The sequence below is a fragment of the Melospiza melodia genome, chromosome 3 (genome assembly GCF_035770615.1).
Source record: "Melospiza melodia melodia isolate bMelMel2 chromosome 3, bMelMel2.pri, whole genome shotgun sequence".
In the NCBI taxonomy this organism is placed as follows: domain Eukaryota; kingdom Metazoa; phylum Chordata; class Aves; order Passeriformes; family Passerellidae; genus Melospiza; species Melospiza melodia.
This window is the reverse complement of record NC_086196.1, coordinates 122,260,543-122,279,462: the sequence shown is the minus strand read 5'-3', so window position 1 is coordinate 122,279,462 and position 18,920 is coordinate 122,260,543. Positions and strand designations below refer to the sequence as shown.

General features: G+C 40.0%; 1 protein-coding gene across 12 annotated transcripts in view; it reads left to right on the top strand.

The window, feature by feature from the left end:
• Positions 1 to 8,051, top strand: part of ADGRB3 (adhesion G protein-coupled receptor B3) — a 445,420-nt gene extending 437,369 nt beyond the window's left edge. For 9 of the 12 annotated variants that reach the window (XM_063152986.1, XM_063152987.1, XM_063152982.1 and 6 more), the window contains 2 exons: positions 5,209 to 5,313; positions 7,232 to 8,051. In XM_063152986.1, coding sequence (XP_063009056.1) covers positions 5,209 to 5,313; positions 7,232 to 7,420 — 294 coding nt within the window. In that variant the 3' untranslated portion in view covers positions 7,421 to 8,051. The remainder of the gene's footprint in view (positions 1 to 5,208; positions 5,314 to 7,231) is intronic. The other 3 variants (XM_063152991.1, XM_063152990.1, XM_063152984.1) reach the window with 1 other exon arrangement.
• Positions 8,052 to 18,920: the final 10,869 nt, after the last annotated feature.

Sequence of the window (18,920 nt, the reverse complement as noted above, 5' to 3'; positions counted from 1 at the left end):
CAGCTGGCACTCTCTGAGACAATGCCCTTCCATATTTCTGGGGATTCCAAATCATAAAATGACATGGGTGTGGTTCTAAAGATAACAAACGTTAAGTATGCAGTGTGGACAAGGGTGGGACAAGTTTGGCTACTTCTGTCCTTTTCCTTTTAACACTCCCTCTGCAGTCTCTACACCCTTAACCTTTCACATGTGTCTCTATACACATTCTATACACAAATACTCCAGCTATGTCAATCTTAACAAATCAGACATTTCAGGGAATATTCCTGGGTGCCAAAAATGCCAGCTTTTAAATGGATTAGTTTTTAGAAAGACTGTCGCTATTTTCATCTAGACCACCCTTGTCTCTCCAAGAAACTCTTGAGTGTCATTAAGGAACTCAGTTCAATCTGGGTACCATTCACAACAGACAATTTGCTTTTAGACTAAGAGAATTTAATAGAGTTTAGTATTCATGGAGACCATTCCTTGTTAGATGTTGCCAGAGAATAGTTTTGGACATGTTTGACTTATTACTATATACTTACTCATGATTTCATATTTAAAATAAAAAAGAAAATAAGATTATTCTAGTGGCTTCCAATGGAACATTCACCTTCATATAAATAATTTGAAACAAAAACAATAAAAATACATTTAAAAATACATGAGAAAGTCCATTTTTCTCCAAGACCCACAGAAGAACACAAAGCCACCTGTTATGCAATATGAACACGACAAGACTAAGAACAGGGCTTAGTCTATACATAATAGTTTCTGCTACATAATATACTGTCCACAGTTACAATTTGTAAAACACTGACTAATCTAGTTGAACTTTGAAGTTTGCTAAATGAACAGTCAACATAAAATAACTTGCAGTCTGGTGTCCAAAACATGAGCAAAATTATTGGTCTGGACATTTTGGATCCTCTCTGCCACAGGCTGTGCTAACCCCAGCTAAGTGCCCTCCAACTCCTGTCATTTTTTCTCTACAGCTGGACAGGTAGCTTTTTCATTAACTCTCAGCACTAACAGTTAGCTGTCAGATCAAATAAAATTCATTGTAATTATGTTGAACAGAAATACAGATGCTGTAGAAATTCCCTGGAGGGCTTTATAATAGGTGAACTCTGGCAGTTACAAAAACATACAGGAGAGCTAAACAGTACTATTGGCATGCATTTTAGGATTCAAGATCACAATTACCTTTACATTCTATGAGAGACTCTGACTTTTGGATTTCCCCAGTCACCCCTCTCTCTCATTTTTATCAGCCATTCATTGGATTATTCTGTTAACAACATTTATGCCAAATAATTCAGAAAATGCCTTGTTACCTTGATTGCCAGGAGTCAAGGCATCTCTAGCTCTGAGGGAGAACAAGGATACACAGAACAAGTGTGAATACTAGACTGTCTTCTTTCCTTTCCACAGATCAGTAGACTTGCACCAACAATAATGTTAAATTGATCACTGCTTGCTGGAGCTGCATTCTTTCAGAACTTCATCTGCCATAGCTATTTATTATAATGCTACTATAACTCACAAAAACTTAAAATCGTTCTCTTACTAACCTGAAGACATCTCTTTAAGGCAAAGGTAAAAAATAAATATGCCTGCAGGTAAAAATTATTTCCTGCTCCCAAGTTCAGCAACTGATCGTACCTAAAACATCTTGAAACAGCAGCATGTTTCCATTAGAGGTCTGGGAAGGCATTCCCCCACCTGTTCTTTCTACTTAGCTGCTTTGTAAAAGATTTGAGAGACCATTTTTAACTGCAACAATGTAGAAAATCTCCAAGGCAAATTAAATTACCATGGTATTGGTGATGATATGATGATGATGATATTGGTATTTATGAGATTGACCACAAATCATAGGATCTGTGACTAGCTTAGGTTGAAAGGGGCCTTAAACATCATCTCGAGCCAAGCCTGAGCCGCTGGCAGGAACACCTTCCACTGGACCAGGCTGAGCCTCATCCAACCCAGCCTTTAACACTTGCAGTAATGGGGGATCCACAACTTCTCTGGCTACCTGTTCCAGTGTCCCATCACCTTCATCATAAAAGTCTTTTTTCTATATCTAATCTATGCCTACCCTCTTTCAGCTTAAAGCCATCACCACTTACCCTGTCTCTATATGTTCTTGTAAAAAGTCCTTCTCCAGCTTTCTTGCAGGCCCCCCTCAGGTACTGCAAGGCTGCTGTACAATCTCTCCAAAGCCTTCTCATCTCTGTTAGAGATGAACAGCCCGATTCTCTCAGTCTGACTTCATAGGAGAGATCCTCCAGCCCTCTGATCATCTTTGTCACCCTCCATTACACTCACTCCAACATGAACCTTTTGTTGGGAACCCCAGAATACAATACTGCAGGTGGGGTGTCATTAAATATGCATGAGTATATTTGTCTTCAGTTAGAGTTCAGCTAAAGCCCTATCAAAAATAAAAAGGGAGCTGGTTACAGAGTTATGTTCTAAGTTCTCCCTATCTTGCTGACAGCCATCCACACTCTGAATCCTTTTCTGTGAGTAGGTGATCATCAGAGCAAGGCATAGACTCTTCAAAACACACACTCTATCTGACTGAAGAGTAGAAATGTGGAAGGGGTGTCAGTGCAGCTTGACCCCCTTTAGGGTGTGGGGCACAGGATTTATGGAACCTTCAGGAGACACCACAAGAGGATGTGTGTCTGCAGCCTGGTGGCTGACTCTGGTGCTTCTGGCAGGCATGCAGCATCAATGGGCATCTGTGCAGCTGCACCTAAAGAAAAAAGGGCGGCGCAAGTTCATTTTCCATCCTTTTCAGATCCTGATGCTAGTCATCCTAGTATTAGTAGTCAAGACCTCCAGCTTTGTATTGTTAAAACTTAGTATTTCTAAGGTTAATAACCTGGTGTTGTCCACATTGCTCATTTAATAGAGAAAACAAGAATAACATGGTACAAATACTTTGTAGGTTGTTTTCTCATAAAAGAGAAAGAGTTACCCAACCAAGCATATTTTCTAGAAAGGAGATAAGATGGTGCTTTCTAACCAAAAATTTTTTAAAAGTCTAGAAATTGAGACTTAAAGTTGGAAATTTAAGTTGCTGCACCTTCAGTTCAGATTGTTCTTTATAAGCAATAGGGAGGGAGTGGGTGTCAGTGGGTAGGAATTATGGAATGGAAGCCAGGAAAACACAAAGTAACCAAAAGATCCTTGGGTACATGTTCATACCAGTCATGCTTCTATAAAGAATAAAATGTAAAGATTTTTTTTTCTGGCAGAGTTCCCAGTGCAAGTATTTTATTTCTCCTCCCACCTGCTTCTCCTCAGGAATAATGTAATGAACTGAGTAAGACATTTGCATTATTCATGTTTGCTATTTAATGACATCTTGGGTCCATGATTAAGGAAAAGATACCAGAAAGTAGCTTTCTGTATATTCCCAGCTTTCTACTAAAAAGTTTCCAAATGGAGATACTTGTTTCACAGCCTTATGTTATTTCCTGCTTTTAGAGCTAGTGTTTTAACCCACCAAAACTGTTTTATTCACTTGACCATGTCTCCTTCTTTAAACCAATGATAATATTTGAGGTAGAACCCTTTTTTTTAAATTTTATGTATATGAAAATTGCTAAATGCGCTTGTCTACCATAGCGGCAATATCTGAAAAGAATCCCTAGGAAGTCACTTATGTAAAACTCCCCTCATAAATTTTGTTAGCTATGTCTAGTTAAATTACCTTTTGCAAGGAGTTTGTTACCAAATACTGCAAAAGGTTTTCCCTTATTCACCCCACAACTCAAGTTAATAGGTCTTTAATTGCTGATGTCTCATGTCTCTTTGTGAGACATATTGCCAAACTCCTTTCCTCAGAAGTGAACAACTTCTCAAGCTACTGTGTGGCTGTATTAAAGTTAATAAAGATATTAGAGCATAGCAGTAGAAATTCCTGGCCAAAAGAGCAGACACATTTCAGGAAATCTCTAAAGACATAATGCAAATGAAGGGCAATGTTGGCATTGATAAAGGAATATTGAGAGTCAGCTGTTGCCACTCCATTTTAAAAGGTGGAGTGGCTTGGCAGGGGTGTTACTTGGTGGAAAAGGTCACACTCAAGCACCACATACATAAGTTTTCAGGGTTTCACTCACAACTCCAGGGAAAATCAGGCTTGACACAAAGTCAGGACTTGCACAAAGGCCTGTGTCCTGCACCTGGTCTGTCAGCACTCCTGGCTGCCGCCCTGGCTGTAATTCAAGTCCAAGCAGTTGCAGAGCTTAAGAAAAGCAAAGCCAAGCCCATCCACTGTTGGGCTGAGGTGAAGCATCCTCAGAGCCTCCCATCCCCAGACCACTGAACCATGAGACTGGTCAAACAGCAAGCAGCCTTCAGCTTGGCTCCAGAGGCTGCTCTGAATCCACTGCTGAGCATGAATTCCCTTTGAAAACAGCTCTGATGAGCATGGCTCACAATCTAGCCTTGAAAACAGGCTTCACTCTCCAAGTAGCTGCCCAGGCAGGAACATGGCTGAGGCCTGTGCACTGAGGTGTGCATTGTGGGGGCTCTTTGGGGTCACCCCTCTTCCACAGGAATGCCAGTATTCGAATGCAATAATTTATTTTGTCCACGAAATAAGAAAGCAAGTAAAATTGAAAAAATATGCCTACTTTTCTTAATATGAATGCGATTTCAACTGCATTTTATGATGATTTGAATGACAAGATGTCTAATTAAAAAGACATAACATTTGGGGGGTTTCCGTTTTGAGCCAAGATTTGAGTTCAGCATTCTCATAAAAATTATTCCAACAGGGGCCATTTAAAAGTGCTGTTGATTTCCTATAGAAATTAAAATTTAAGCATCTATGCTGAAAATAGAAGTTCTAGAAAATATTCTTGATATTTGAGAAAAATATTCTTCTGAGAAATTGCCATTACTTTCAAGAAACTTCCAACCTGGCATTAATGGCCTCTAATTTCAACAACTTAATAAACATAGGGTTAAAACAGTCTCTTGTACACAGGAGGAGCATTAAACACAGCAGAGAGAATGGCCAGGGCAATTCACTTCCATTGGTCAAATCTATAGGGAAAAGATGACCCTGCCAAATTCAATTTACTTTATTATGTTGGAAAAAGTAGTGCTTCTCTTAAAAAAAAAAAACAATACAAAGAAACACAAAACAAAACAACCAGATTCAATTATATATATAAGCAAGTATATTCCATTTTGCAGAAGGTCATGCATACAAGAAAGAGGCATATGGAATTGTTTCAAGAGTTAAATCAGAAATTTCAGACTCTGGACAGATTTCGGGATGTACCAAAATCAGGCAGTATGGTAAGTGTCCTTCTATTATATTTAAAATATGGTGGATCCTAAACAACAGTGAAACAAGAGCCTTTTGAGTCCAGTGCATTTCCCAAGAAGACCTCACCTTTAAGTACCTCAGAAATGAGGACCAGAGCTATTTTCAGTAATCCAGCCTATGACAAGACTCGTTGCATTCTACAATTAGACCACAACCAACTCACTAACGTCATTATAGATGACAAGTAATTGAGCTGCAGGGAGTGCATTTCAAATCTGTATGTGCCTGCTGTGTCTAAGGGCCTTTTTACAGAGAAAGCAGCTCACTGATATAATTTGACCAATAAGGCTTTTCCTGTAGCTAGGCAAGGGGATAATAAATTAGATACTACAAACAAGTCCAGATGGGTTTACCTGTACGTGCAATTGTCCAGAAAGCACACAAGATCTCTGTAATGCCATGTCTTTTCCAAAGCAGATTTATAAATATTTACCATGGGAAAAGCAAAAATTAAATCATCCTGAGTTGAGGCTGCTATCATCATAATTCAAATTTATACACACACACTCATACACACATGCATAACACTCTGACTACACCTGATAATGAGAGCAAGGAAGTGGTTGATTCTACCTAATTAAAACAGCTCATTTAGTCTGACATATTTTTATCAGTAATATTTTGATTAGTAATAATTTTTATATAATTTTATAATGTGAAACTTGCATATTAAATGGAACTGAGCTAGAATCATTGTATTCTATAACTTTTTCAGAAGAGCTGCTTTCAGACATGAAGAAGAGGTATTAAGCAGATGTGAGGCCAATGGATTTACATCTTTTACATCATCTTAATCCAGCAGAAATTTAGCCCTGATTCTTTGATGAACCTTTATCTGTGATATGTGTTATTTTGTATCAAGTTCTCACTCACTCCTCCTTTTGAGATCTGCTGACATATAATGTTTTCATTTGTCTCCCTACTTGAGATTTGCTATTCACATAAAGCTTGAATTAATTCAAAATCTCAAAGGGAATCTCAGTGGAAGAGTTGTGTTTACTCTGTTTCACATTGGTGCTGTGCTTTTGAAAAGTCTGCTAATAAAAGCTGCCTAGAGGAATGGTCTGTTTGTGAGACAGTCAGAGAGTGATCCAGGTACCTAAATATAGGCATCTCAGGCTATTTTAGACAGAGGTCTTGGTTTACATCACAGTACAGGCAGCAATGATACAGGCCTCAAAGGAGACCTGCAACTCTTGTGAAAGATAGTTGGAGATCAAGCAGAAAGTTCAAAGGCATCTTAGATGGTGCAAAAATACTGGATTTTAGCAACTAAATCCCACCCATCACATTACTGCAGAAATCTCTAATTAAATTGGTCCATCAAGTCTTTTACCTTCTAAAAGGTAGCATTAAAAAAAAATTAAAAATCATTCAGTAGAAAATAACCACCTTTCAGTCTGTTAATCCTAATATACATGAGCTCATCCACCTGCAAGGCAAGGTGGCTCTCACAGCATTTTCAAGGTTTCTGTCATTTTGCCATGCACCTGCCACAATTTAAAATCCAGCTGGCAGTCTCTGTTTCAATCCACTCCATATTTCAAGCCACAAACTCTTCTCTGTTACCTTCCTTTCTCTTCTCCCTCTTTGCTCCCACTCTTAGAAAGATGTCTATTGGTACTGGATCTCTCAGCCCATTCCTCTCACATTGGTTCTTGTGAAAGAAAGGGCTTAGCTGGCAGCTCAGGTGAGGAGCCTGCCAAAGTGCTGATGGTTCACAGAGAAAGTCGCAGCGGTGCCGAGCACCCGCCAGCCTGGCTCCCTGCAAAGCCATTTCCCCTCTCCAGCTTCTGTGTCTCATGAGAGCACGTCAGCAATCAGCCTTATAAATGGAAACTGCATTATTTCATCCTTGATTTTAATTCTTCTTTCTTTGGTCTTCAGGAGAACTCAGGACCCAGCAAGGCTCCATGGGACAGTTTCAAAACCACAGGTGACTACCAACACTATACAACGATAAATGTATTAGACACAGAGGCAAAAGATGCTTTAGAACTCAGACCAGCAGAATGGGAGAAGTGTCTGAACTTGCCTTTAGACGTGCAAGAAGGTGACTTTCAAACAGAAGTTTAACAAAAGCAAACTGAACGAAACAGAAACAAAGTAAAAATAATTCATTGCACTGACAGTAAAAAGACTTTGGGAATCCTGACGATCCTGACACTCCTGTCTGAACATTGCAACTCCTTTATGTCAGGCTCTTCCTGTGCCAAATGTCAGTGGTTTTTTTCGTACAGTTTATTCCCACTAGTGCGGCTAGTGGAGAACCAGGTGTACAATTCTTACCATCGTGTGTTGTAAGTACCCGTGGAATGGATTTGTAAGGTAATCTTTATAGATAAACCTCAAGCAACGATTCATGTTGTAACAGCTTCATCTGGTTTAGTTTTCAAAAAACTTCACCATGAAGCACAATGTATATATTTATGCAGTTTTTAAAGTTTATAACAGTCTGTTTGGCCATTACTACACTTTTTACTTTATAATATAAAAGCAAAGTTTTTGTCATTAAATGAATGTCTGTTGAGCTACATTCTTCATTGCTTTAAATGCAATAAAGTAATAATCTCACTTTTATATGAATAATATATTTCACATCTTTATTATTGCAGTTTTCTCTGGAAAGCTCAGAATAGCTTTCTCTGCTGCAGCTGTGTATAAAATATTTAAAATGTTGTATGGTGTAAATAAACCTTTGTCTACATATCAGTTTCCTAGTGCACTTTGTTCCATATTGTTTCTCCTAAATTTGAATATTTATACGATTTTCTATAAAACACAAGTATTGAATATGTATTTTCAGTTTTAATAGCATGTTGTATGTAGCTTCTGCAAAAAGTTTCTAAATCATATTAGTAGGCTTGTAGCCATTCTGCATTTTCTTAGGGGGTTTTTTCCAACAATGTACCATATAAATTGGACTTGTCTGAATACTATTACAATTTTTCTGCTTTATTAGAATTTTTGTCTACTTGTAGAAAGACAAATAATTGAAAATAAGTTAAGTTTCAATGCACAGCACCCAAAAAAACTACTGACTTAGAATCTTGTGCATGCTCTTCTTGCTGTATAACAAAAAATGGTCTCAATATAAAAAAGTTCCTAAGTATTTTAGATTAAAAAAAAAAAAAACAAACAAACCAATGAACCAAACCCCAAAAAATTAGTCAGTTTCATCATAAATCACAAGCAGAATATGGTTATTCTTTGTATTGAAAATACAGTTAAATTATTAGGAATAGGAAGATTAAATCTCCTTTTCCATGCATAGAATCAAAACTAGATCTTCAAAAATCTCACCTACAACATAGCTCTGGGGTACAGAGATGGAAGGATATCTCAAATCTTCAGATGTCAGAGTTCTAGAAAAAAGTTTTAAAAACTATTTTGGTTCCTGCTCTATGAAAGTGAATATGCTGCAGCCTACTAGCTGGAGAGATCTTAGAGAGGAAGAAAACATGACCACCAATCTGCTTAGGAAAAGAAAAGATAAGAATAGAGGCGTGTCAGTGAGAACTTAACCCAGAGAGTTGGAAGAGGAAGATCAGCATCCATCTGTTAAGAAAAAAGTACTTAGGATCAACCTTAGGACCAATCTTCAGAAACTGTTTCAGTTTGACAATTTTTTCTTCAGGTCATAAGGTATTTTTAAGCCACAAAAGGGAGCCTGACTTGGCCTGCTTTGAGTAAGCACGTCATGCTGAATGAAGACTTTTCTAATCTAATGCCTGAGGGTCTAAATCTTTAAACAAGTAAGAAATAACTAGCCACCAGCCTGGTGCCAGGTCCAGTAACTGGCTTAGGTGCCTGGAGGTTAGATGATGTAGTACTATCACCCTGAGTAAGTTTGCAGACGACAATAAATTGGGCAGGAGTGTTGATCTGATGGAGGGGAGGAGGGCTCTGCAGAGGGATCTGGACAGGCTGGATCTATGGGCAGAGGCCAACGCTGTGAGGTTCAACAAGGCCAAGTGCCAAGTCCTGCCCTTGGGTCACAACAGCCCCATGCTGTGCTACAGGCTGGGGGCAGAGTGGTTGGAAAACTGCCCAGCAGAACTTGAGGGACTTGAGGGTGCTGGTGGCATCAGCTGGACACGAGCCAGGGTGTGCCCAATGGCCAAGAATGCCAATGGCATCCTGGCCTGTGTCAGCAAGTGTGGCCAGCAGGACCAGGGCTGTGATTGTCCCCCTGTACTCAGCACTGGTGAGGCCACACCTGGAGTGCTGTGTCCAGTTCTCTGCCCCTCAATTTGGGAAGGATGTTGAGGTGCTGGAATATGTCCAGAGAAGGGTCTAGAGAGTGAGTCCCATGAGGGGCAGCTGAGGGAGCTGAGGTTGTTTAGCCTGGAGAAAATGAGGCTCTAGGGAAATCTTATCCCTCTCTACAACTCGCTGAAAGGAGGCTGTAGGCAGATGGGGTCGGTCTCTTCTCCCAGGCAACCAGTGACAGGATGAGGAAGTGGCCTCCTTTGCATCAGGGGAGGTTTGGGTTGAACATCAAGAAGAATTTCTTCACAGAAAGGGTAGTTAAGCATTGGACTGAGCTGCCCATGGATGTGGTGGAGTCTCCATCTCTGGAGTGTTCAAGGAGCAGCTAGACGTGTCATTTAGGGCTGTGGTTTAGTTGACAAAGTGGTGTTCAGTCAAGGTTGGACTTGATGATCTTGGAGGTCTTTTCCAACCTTTATGTTGCTATGGTTCTGTCATTCTACACTGTGATACATCAGTCAAATAGAACTGGCTGTTTTTCAAGAGGCTGATGCAGAAGGAGGCAGATGGCAATGCTGGCTATGCAGCCTCCTAACTTTTCAGATCAGCACCAAAAACCTCTCACTACATACAACAGAAACTGCACATTTTTTAAGGATTTCATTCCATATGGTAAGAAGTCTCAGAGCATGTTATACAAATTTATGATTTTTGAGCCCAAATGAGGAAGCTTAGACCCCTGAATCCAGATATAAGCCTTAGCATCCTCCCTGACTGATCTAAACATAATACAAATCTTGAACACCTTGGTATTTCAATAACTGTAATGCAGAAATTATTTGTATAAGCTTTATATCATCTAATGATAGTTTAGTTGCAACTGTAGAAAGCTTAGGGTAGGCTGCAAACTTACCCAGGAAACGTGATAAATCAGTTTACACTCAATACACTGCTGACCCAGTTGTGCTGTTATTAATAACCCAGTGGATTCAGGTTTAGCATTAGCCTGGGTGTTTGTGTATCACACGGCAGTCACAGATGTGACTTTCAGTGAGCAGCAACATGCAGTGTGCTTTCAGTGAGCAGCAACATTCAGTGCCTCTTTATTTAGCGTTGGTGCTGCTCTGAGCAGAAAATGCTAGGCATTTTTATTTTCTTACGTATTTCATATTTAGAAAATAAAATTATGCTGAAACCCAGTATATTTACCTACTGATTTGACTGCTTCCTCTTAAAACAGAGTTTGTTTCCCATAAGCAAGATGCCACTCATACTTGCAGTTTCTGCTCAATGTCTCTGAAATGATTCATGTCAGACTGAGCCCAGCAGGAGAGTACAAACTTTTATGCACTGCCTTTAATGCAGATAAAGCACTGAGCAGATGTTTGGCATTTTAATATATGCAAATAAGAATTAAGTCAGGACTCCCTAAATCATGCTAGACACAGACATGACAGGGGCCCTGCATCTGCCTGCCAGCTCGTGCCATTCTGCATGGCCTGGCTGCCTCACACAAAATACATATTCCTTAGATGTATATACAAGAGACAAAAATCTTTTTTATTAAAGGCTTCGTTTTCTCAACAGTTTAAATACACATTAACGGTTGTATAGAACCCTATGCAGTTTCTCTGTCTCCTTCTTACATGCATATTCAGGGAAAGATTTTTTTTTTTTTTCCCCCTGGCAAGTTAATGCTAAAGAAAATATGGTCTGGACTTTTCAGTGTAGGGAAGCCGTGCATACAGGAAATCTAGCCAAGCTGCCAAAGATCACTCAGACAAGAGTTCAAGATGTCAAGGATTTCAGATCCAAGGCAGTGTAAAGGAGTTTTGTGTTTCTACCAAAATTATTTGCTACATAGGCCTTTGCCAAAGTGATGCTATTTACCCCAGAAACTTGGAGGTAAACTACGAATTAGTCACTATTAAACTTCAGCTCACGCTCTAGAATACCTCTTGAAGATAAGAAGAGAGGAAAGTGTAAGTGATGCTACAAGGGATGAGAGGTGGGATAACAGTGCTGCCGTTCTGATGCATCTTTGGAGTACCAGTGGTTTAATGTTGGCATATATCTAATGCTAATGACTGTTCATGATGAAGATTTGGGACAAAAGACAAAAAGGGCTAGAGGTCTTTTCCATTTAATCAACTACTGAGTCTGAGTTCTTCTCCAGCAGTGTATCAGTGCTCCTGGAAGTGTTGTCCTGACACTCCTCCTTTGAGATTGTCATTCATTTCCATGACAATGAGACATAAATCATCCAATATTGTTTTACACAGGATTAAACTGGGATGATCTCTTTTAAAAACAAACATAAACAAACAATTAAGCAAAAACATATCCAAGCCCCAAGCTGCATGAGGAGAAATGCTCTCTGGTGCTTTGGCTTGTCTCTGTTTCCCATAGTTGCCAGACCAGGTTTAACAAAGTCCTCCTTCCCCCTTGGAAGGGGAAGCATCCTTCCCCCCTGGAAGGATCCATCACAGAATCAGGAGAATGCCTTCCATTGGGCTCTGTGAGGGGATATGGGAATCTCTGTTGGCAATGAGCACATGGAGACGTGCTCTGATAGCAGTCTCAGTTCCTCGGGTGTTAGCTCGAGGCTGTGCTGCATCTCTGGATAAGGCACCAGAAGCAATTTTTGGGAGCAAACTTTATTTCCCTCTCTCAGAAAAGGGCCATAGGGCTCACTTGTGCAATCCAACCCCTTCTCATGTGCTGAGGGAGGAATCCAGCTGAGAGGTACCCAGCTGAAGATGTGCTTGGGGAGCTGTGGTTCATCTCTAGCCTGCTCTCAAACAGTGCAATGCTGTAAGCTTTTCTGCTTACTCTTTTAGAAACATCTTTCTTTGCAAGGAAAGCACAAATGGCCTCACTAAGAGAAATTCAATTACAGATAAGATAGGCATGGCTATCCAACCCTAGCACTCCCACTGAAGTGTTTTGTCCATTAATTACAATTGTAGGATAAAGTAAGAGTCATTTATCTGGTTTTGACAAAATTGCCTCTTAAGCTGCATTGGACCATCCTGTGGCACTGAGTTACTCCAATTAACTATGCTGCAGTACTGATCCTCTTGTTTGTTCTTCACTGGTGTCATTTTATACCTCATTACTTCTAAAGAACAGTTAATAACTAACCAATTCAACTTCCTCCCTCAACTATATAAGTTACTGCTGTTGGCCCCACAGTAGCCTCTTTTTTCAGGATTACAAACCCCTGCTCAGTTAGTTCCCATGTACAAATCCTTCTCTGATTTCAACAATCCCTGTGTCCTTTCCAGCTTTTTCAAGTCTGCTAAAGTTCCTAAATGAGTTCAGTAAATCCATTAGAGTATTCTCTCAGTAAAACTCATTAGAGTATTCTGTTTGTTTCATGTAGAAAAAGGAAAAACTCAACAAGGAACCTTCTAAAATTCCTTTTTATTCAGTAGGAGAATACAAAAATTCAGAAATACTTAAACTTTCACTTTTCTATCTAACCCTTTAATGGAAAATGCACCATCTCTTTGAGCAAGAAATGGGTATCAGCAGCTTCTTTTAAGTAATTCTCTTGATGAGTACACAGAAATATTTTTTCTGCTGCTCCTTCTCCCTGGTGACATGAAGGCTGACTTTCTTTCCTAAGTTGCACTGTTGCACCAAGACTCACAGAGATTTCTAGAACCCACTGACTAGATAAATGTCCAGAAGTGAGCAAGGACTGTGTGAATCCCTTCAGATGGAGTAATAGCTGTTTGCCACACCCTGGAAGTGTGCTGAATTCTCAGCTTTTATTTCAATTTTGGTGAACCTCCTTGCTCTAGCTGTGTGTTCAGAGTGATGCCCATCACTTCCTGACTCTTCCTGAAAATGGGCAGAAGAATGGGCATCTAAGACAGGGAAGGTCTTGGGATCTGCTGCTCGTGTCTGCTCATCCCTGTGACTTAAGGTCCTCAACAGAGGTGGGATTGAAGGAACAGCTCTGGTCTCAGTGCTTGTTTTCTTGGTGATTACCTTGGGCAGCTATTGGGAAGCCCAGATGGAGATGTTTACTTTGTATACACTGTATAAGCAGATAATGTGCCTTGTCCAACACATGGAGGCAAAAATAGAGAACAGGCACCTAAACCTTACATGATGCAATGCTGACCATCAAAAAATCCAAGTCTTTTTGTGGAGCAAATCCTTAAGAATTGAAATACTTTAAAAATCTGGTTCTCAGAATCCAGTTTTAAGAACAGCAAAAAAATAGTGTTTATTCCTATTATCAGTTGAATGATTTATTGAATTATGTCCCTAAATTATCGATTCAGGAAATTACAAAACGTGATGCCTGAAGGACCTCACAGTATTAAAAACAAACAAACAAACAAGCTGGATTTGATTAGTATGTATGTATGTAGATGTTCAGCTTCTTATTTGGTGTCTCCTTGGACTCAACCACTTTCTTTCATGCTCTTTTCAAGAGCTATATATTAGAAAAATATTTTCAGAGCTGTTTTCAGCAATTAGGTTCCTAAATCAAGCAAGAGTTATATATGGTCTGTAAAGACAGATAGGTAGACTCCTTTCTATCTAATTTAGAATTCTAACCAAAACATTGTCCTATCAATATTTCAGGCACAGAACTCTGCAGGGCAATCTAACTCTGCCTATTGTAGCTATCCAGGTTATTTTTGCAACCTACAGAAAAAGAGAAGCACTTCTGAAGCCCAGCTAGACCCAGCCAGTTCTCTAAGTATAGATTGATTGCACAAAGAATTTAAAAGCCTCATGAGGGCAATAAAATTCTTCTAAATTAAGCATCAGATTTAGTAGGATTTAGACATCAACTTGTGAGCTAAAGTCTAAACTCCCATTATAATCACTGAAGAACAGGTCAATACAGCCAATGGAGTCTGAAAGGCAATTCAGCTTTACCAGAAGGATGCAGTTAGTATGAGATGAATCACATTTTGTGAAACATTTACATGGGGATTGCACACTGACACGAAAACTTCACCCCACATCTAGAATGATACTAGTTCTTACATGGGAATCCTACTCCAGGGAAGGAGTTTGTCAGATGCTCCAGGATATCCTGCTTCCAGATATTAATTAAGGAAGGCCTGGGATTATGGGTGCCATGTTGGATTTCCCAACTTCCTATGAATGTCAGAGCTGCCCCCACTATCACACAGTGCCACTATTTAATCAGACTCTACCCTGCCTGCCCCTCTTTTGAACATTCACTTTCTCGATAATTTTATTGTTACGCCTCTAAATCCTGTATGTGGATTATCCAAATTCTCGTCCTCCTGAGAGGCAAAGGACCCCAGCCCAGGACAATTAAGGCTGACAAGTATCAGTAGACTGTGAAGAAGCAAATTCTGGATGATTCATTATGGGTCAGGCAGGCATGACAGAGTTATGGAGCCAGGAAAATTACAGTGTTATGCTTTGAGCTGATGTTAGATTTCAGCCACAAGTGGTGTGCTAGAATATGAATGCTTGCCTGGCACTGCAGTCTTGATTTTTCACTCTGTGAGAATCTCCTAAAAATTGGACAATAGTCACGCTACCTTTTTTTTGGACTCCAGCCCTCCAATGCTCTTATTTCTGTTTACACAGAGGCCAGACTGGAGGAGATGACAAGTAGGTTTCACAGGGATACTGTGTGATGCCTTCCTGAAACTCAAAATGTGGAGGTTCAAACCTTTCTCAGATGAGTGGGATGGGGAAGCTTTACAGCTTCCTTGTACTGTCTTCTGACCAGCAAATAATTATGCAAAGAAGGAAAGCCAATCCCCCCCTCAGAGCAGATAAAGCCACTAGCAGTTAGTGGGTAGACCCAGGCCATGCCATCTGAGGAAAAAAATTACACACTGTAATTGACACAAAAACATAGGGATGGTTTCTCAGTGGCTCCCTAACCAATTAGTTTAAAACCAACCAGTTCTCAAGGGAGATTATACAGAAGTAGAAAGGAAAATCTCTTACACTATAAAAAACCCTCCAATTATCATTGCATGAGAAAGGAGGGAATAATGTTTTGTATTACAGTCCAACCCTAATCTGTTACACAAATGGCGGCTTTCAGGTTTTACATGGAAAATATATTTTTAAAAATTAATTATCTCTCAACTAAGAAAATAAGAGAATATTATAAACTTTTAAAACATGCTTAATTCTTGGTCTGAAATAACTGTCCATAATTTCATCATACATAATTAAAAAAAAAAAAAGGTTCCAAATCATCTGTCTCAGATCCATGTTATAACATGATGGTTATCTTTTGGGGGCTGTGCTGATTTTGCCCGGGGTAGAGTTAACTTTCTTCACAGTGGCTGGCATGAGGCTGTGTTTTGGATTTGTGCTGAACACAGGGTTGATTAATTATAGAGATGTTTCTGTTATGCTGAGCAGGGCTCACACAGAGCCAAGGCCTCTCTGCTTTTTGTACCACCAGCCTGGTGAGGAAGCTGGGGCTGCATGGGAGGTTGGGAGGAGACACAGCCTGGACAGATGACCCAAACTGACCTAAGGGACATTCCAGACCATGGGACATCATGCTCAGTGAGTGCAGTGGGTGGGAGAAGGAGGAAGGTTGGAGTGAGCGTGTTTGTTTTCCCAAGTCACTGTCACTTGTGATGGGGCTCTGCTCTCCTGGAGATGGCTGAACACCTGCCTGCCCGTGGGCAGCAGTGAATTAATTCCTGGTTTTGCTTCAGTCATGTGCATGGCTTTTAAATTGTCTTTATCTCAACCCATGATTTTTGTAGCTTTACCCTTCCAGCTCCCTCCTGGATCCTTCTGGTGGAGGAGAAAGTGAGCAGCTGTGCAGTGCTGGTGTTAAACCACAACAGGGACTATTATCCAGGCAATCAAAAGGTATTACCACATGTACATATATTCAAAGTGAAGAGACTACTTTGACCTGAAATTTTCATTTTTTTGAAAAAGCTCATTACAAAGATGCGTATTAAATTAAAAGAAGATTTTAAGTAATTTTTTTTATTTACTTTACAATGGTCACCTAACACCCTGTGTTCCTCTAAAACTGTGATGGCAGTAAAGAAATTAATTAATTTTGGTAATGGAAGTAAAGATCATTCTTTTCACAGCAATTAATAATTGCATAGCAAGAGGTCCCCTATTTTAATAAAGAACCCTCTTTGAGGATGACAGCCTTCAAAGTATGCATCACAACTTCTTAAGAACTCAATGCAAAAAGTCTCCAAAAGTTAGAAAAAAAACAGTTTAAAAAAAGTTAGGAAAAGCAAATATCCCTTTTTCATGTTGTTTGGAATGAGATCCCAGGACAAGATCCAGGTTTTGCATCTAAATAGGAGGTTAAAACCTCTGCTAGACAACCATTTCTTCCTTTTTCAGTACACCTAAAATCACAAAGCACTGGAGAACTTTGAAAACTTCGATGATCTGAAGACACCAGAGTTTACAATAGGTATGGAAATCAATAGCACATTTTGATTGGGTTATTAGCTCCTAAGTACTTGACTACAAAACTCTGGGTTCTCAGGTAATTTTTTATGTTTTTACCATTTCGAAATTTTGTGTTCAGAACATTTTCTTCCAGTCTTGGCCAGCTGTGTGGCATTGTATTAGTAAGCAAGGACATAAGCAGATAACATTTTGGAGAGGGGTGATTTTGTAAAGCTAGTGCTTAGACAATTTTTTTTTTTTGAAGATATGCTGTCTGATTTTGAATATTTTGTGATAAAAGGCATCAACTAAAGGTTTATTACTGAAAAAAAAAAATAGCCCAGGAACCTGGTGTACCTGTCTTCTGAACAGTGCTTTGGCCCATCCCTCCCATGTCTCTGCGTGGCAGCCCAGCCTGGACACACCAGCTCCTTGCCCTGGTTTGATGCCAGCCTGATAAGAATGCATTACCTTGCACATTTGGCAAATTGGACAGGCCTCAAAAGAGACCCTTGCAGTGCTGCACTTACAGTGTGCCTCCAAACCCACAAACTCTCTGAGTTCAACAATTTTTTTACCCACCTGGCTTCTCATCCATTTACTGCCATCCTCTTGGCATCTTGACTTTGGTACAATTACAGAATCACAGAATGTCCTGGTCTGGAAGGCACCATAAGATCATCTAGTTACAACACCCCTGCCTTGGCAGGGTCACCTTCCACTGGACCAGATTGCTCAAATCTAATCACTACCAAAAATAAGACAAAAACAATCAGCTCCTACAGCTGTCACATCTTCAAACCATTTCACTTCTGCAAGGCTGGATCTCCTGAAACAATATTTGGAATTTAACAGGCTGCAACTTACACATTGCTTGAAAACCCACTGAACAGGTAAAAATTTTGAGCAAGCAAGATTATTTGAGGAAATCTGTCTAATTGCAAGTATGTATTTCAGATAATTAAACAGTTGCTGCCATATCAGCTGTTCTATCAGGAAATGCTTGTCAGCTTTGAGTCCACATTCAACTTTATCACACAGGCCAAAGACAACAGGATGTATTTATCTCTCTTTAATCACTGTATTTTGACTACTTGTGACCTGTACTGTGACTTAGATATTGATTCTAGTCTTTTATAGGGTAAATATTGATACAGTTATAACTTTTATCACATTTCCAGATTTTCCACTCAAGACAGATGATGGAGTTTAACATTCATTACACTGTTGACCAAGAAAGATATTTTTTTATATTTTTGAAAGTGAATACTAATAAATTCTCCATTCTTCCAAAATATCTTTCAAAATTCGCTAACGACTTATTAAAAGAAAATGATAAAAAACCCTGTATGAATAATATTTTAGGATAGTAATATATCCATTTTCAAAAATGTGTGATGAATATTTTTGAATCTTATTTTTACACAGTAACTATGTTATACCACATTGTTATTTGCAGTTAGATTGCTGTGGGAAATGCCAAGGCTGGGCAGGGAAAGTTTCTGCTCCAAGTCCCCAGAGCTTGCTCCAGGACGGAGCAGGTGTGCCTTCAGGTGATGCTCTGTCCACCAAACCCCTGCAGGTCTGAGGCACAGGAACGTGCTGGCTGCTCTGCCACCCTCTCCCTCGTCTGACAGCATGGGACAGCACACTGGGTGGGTTTGTACCCCAGCAGGCTGCCAGGCCCGGGCAGGAAGGAGGTGTCACACAGAAGGGACGGCCCAGCAGCCACAGACCTGTCAGGCACCAGGGGGTTGCTTGTGCAGTTTTCCAGAAACTGATTCTTTCTCCCAGCTCCTGAGAAGCTGCACACTGCCACCCTCCCAGACTGAAACTCCACTAGGAATACAGGCAGACGTGTGCCCAGGAGGGGCTTGTCAACATGTCCACAGCTCCACCTGTGCTGAAGCTCTGTCACCACCAGATTGAAATTCCTGCCCTTAGTGTGGGGACAGGC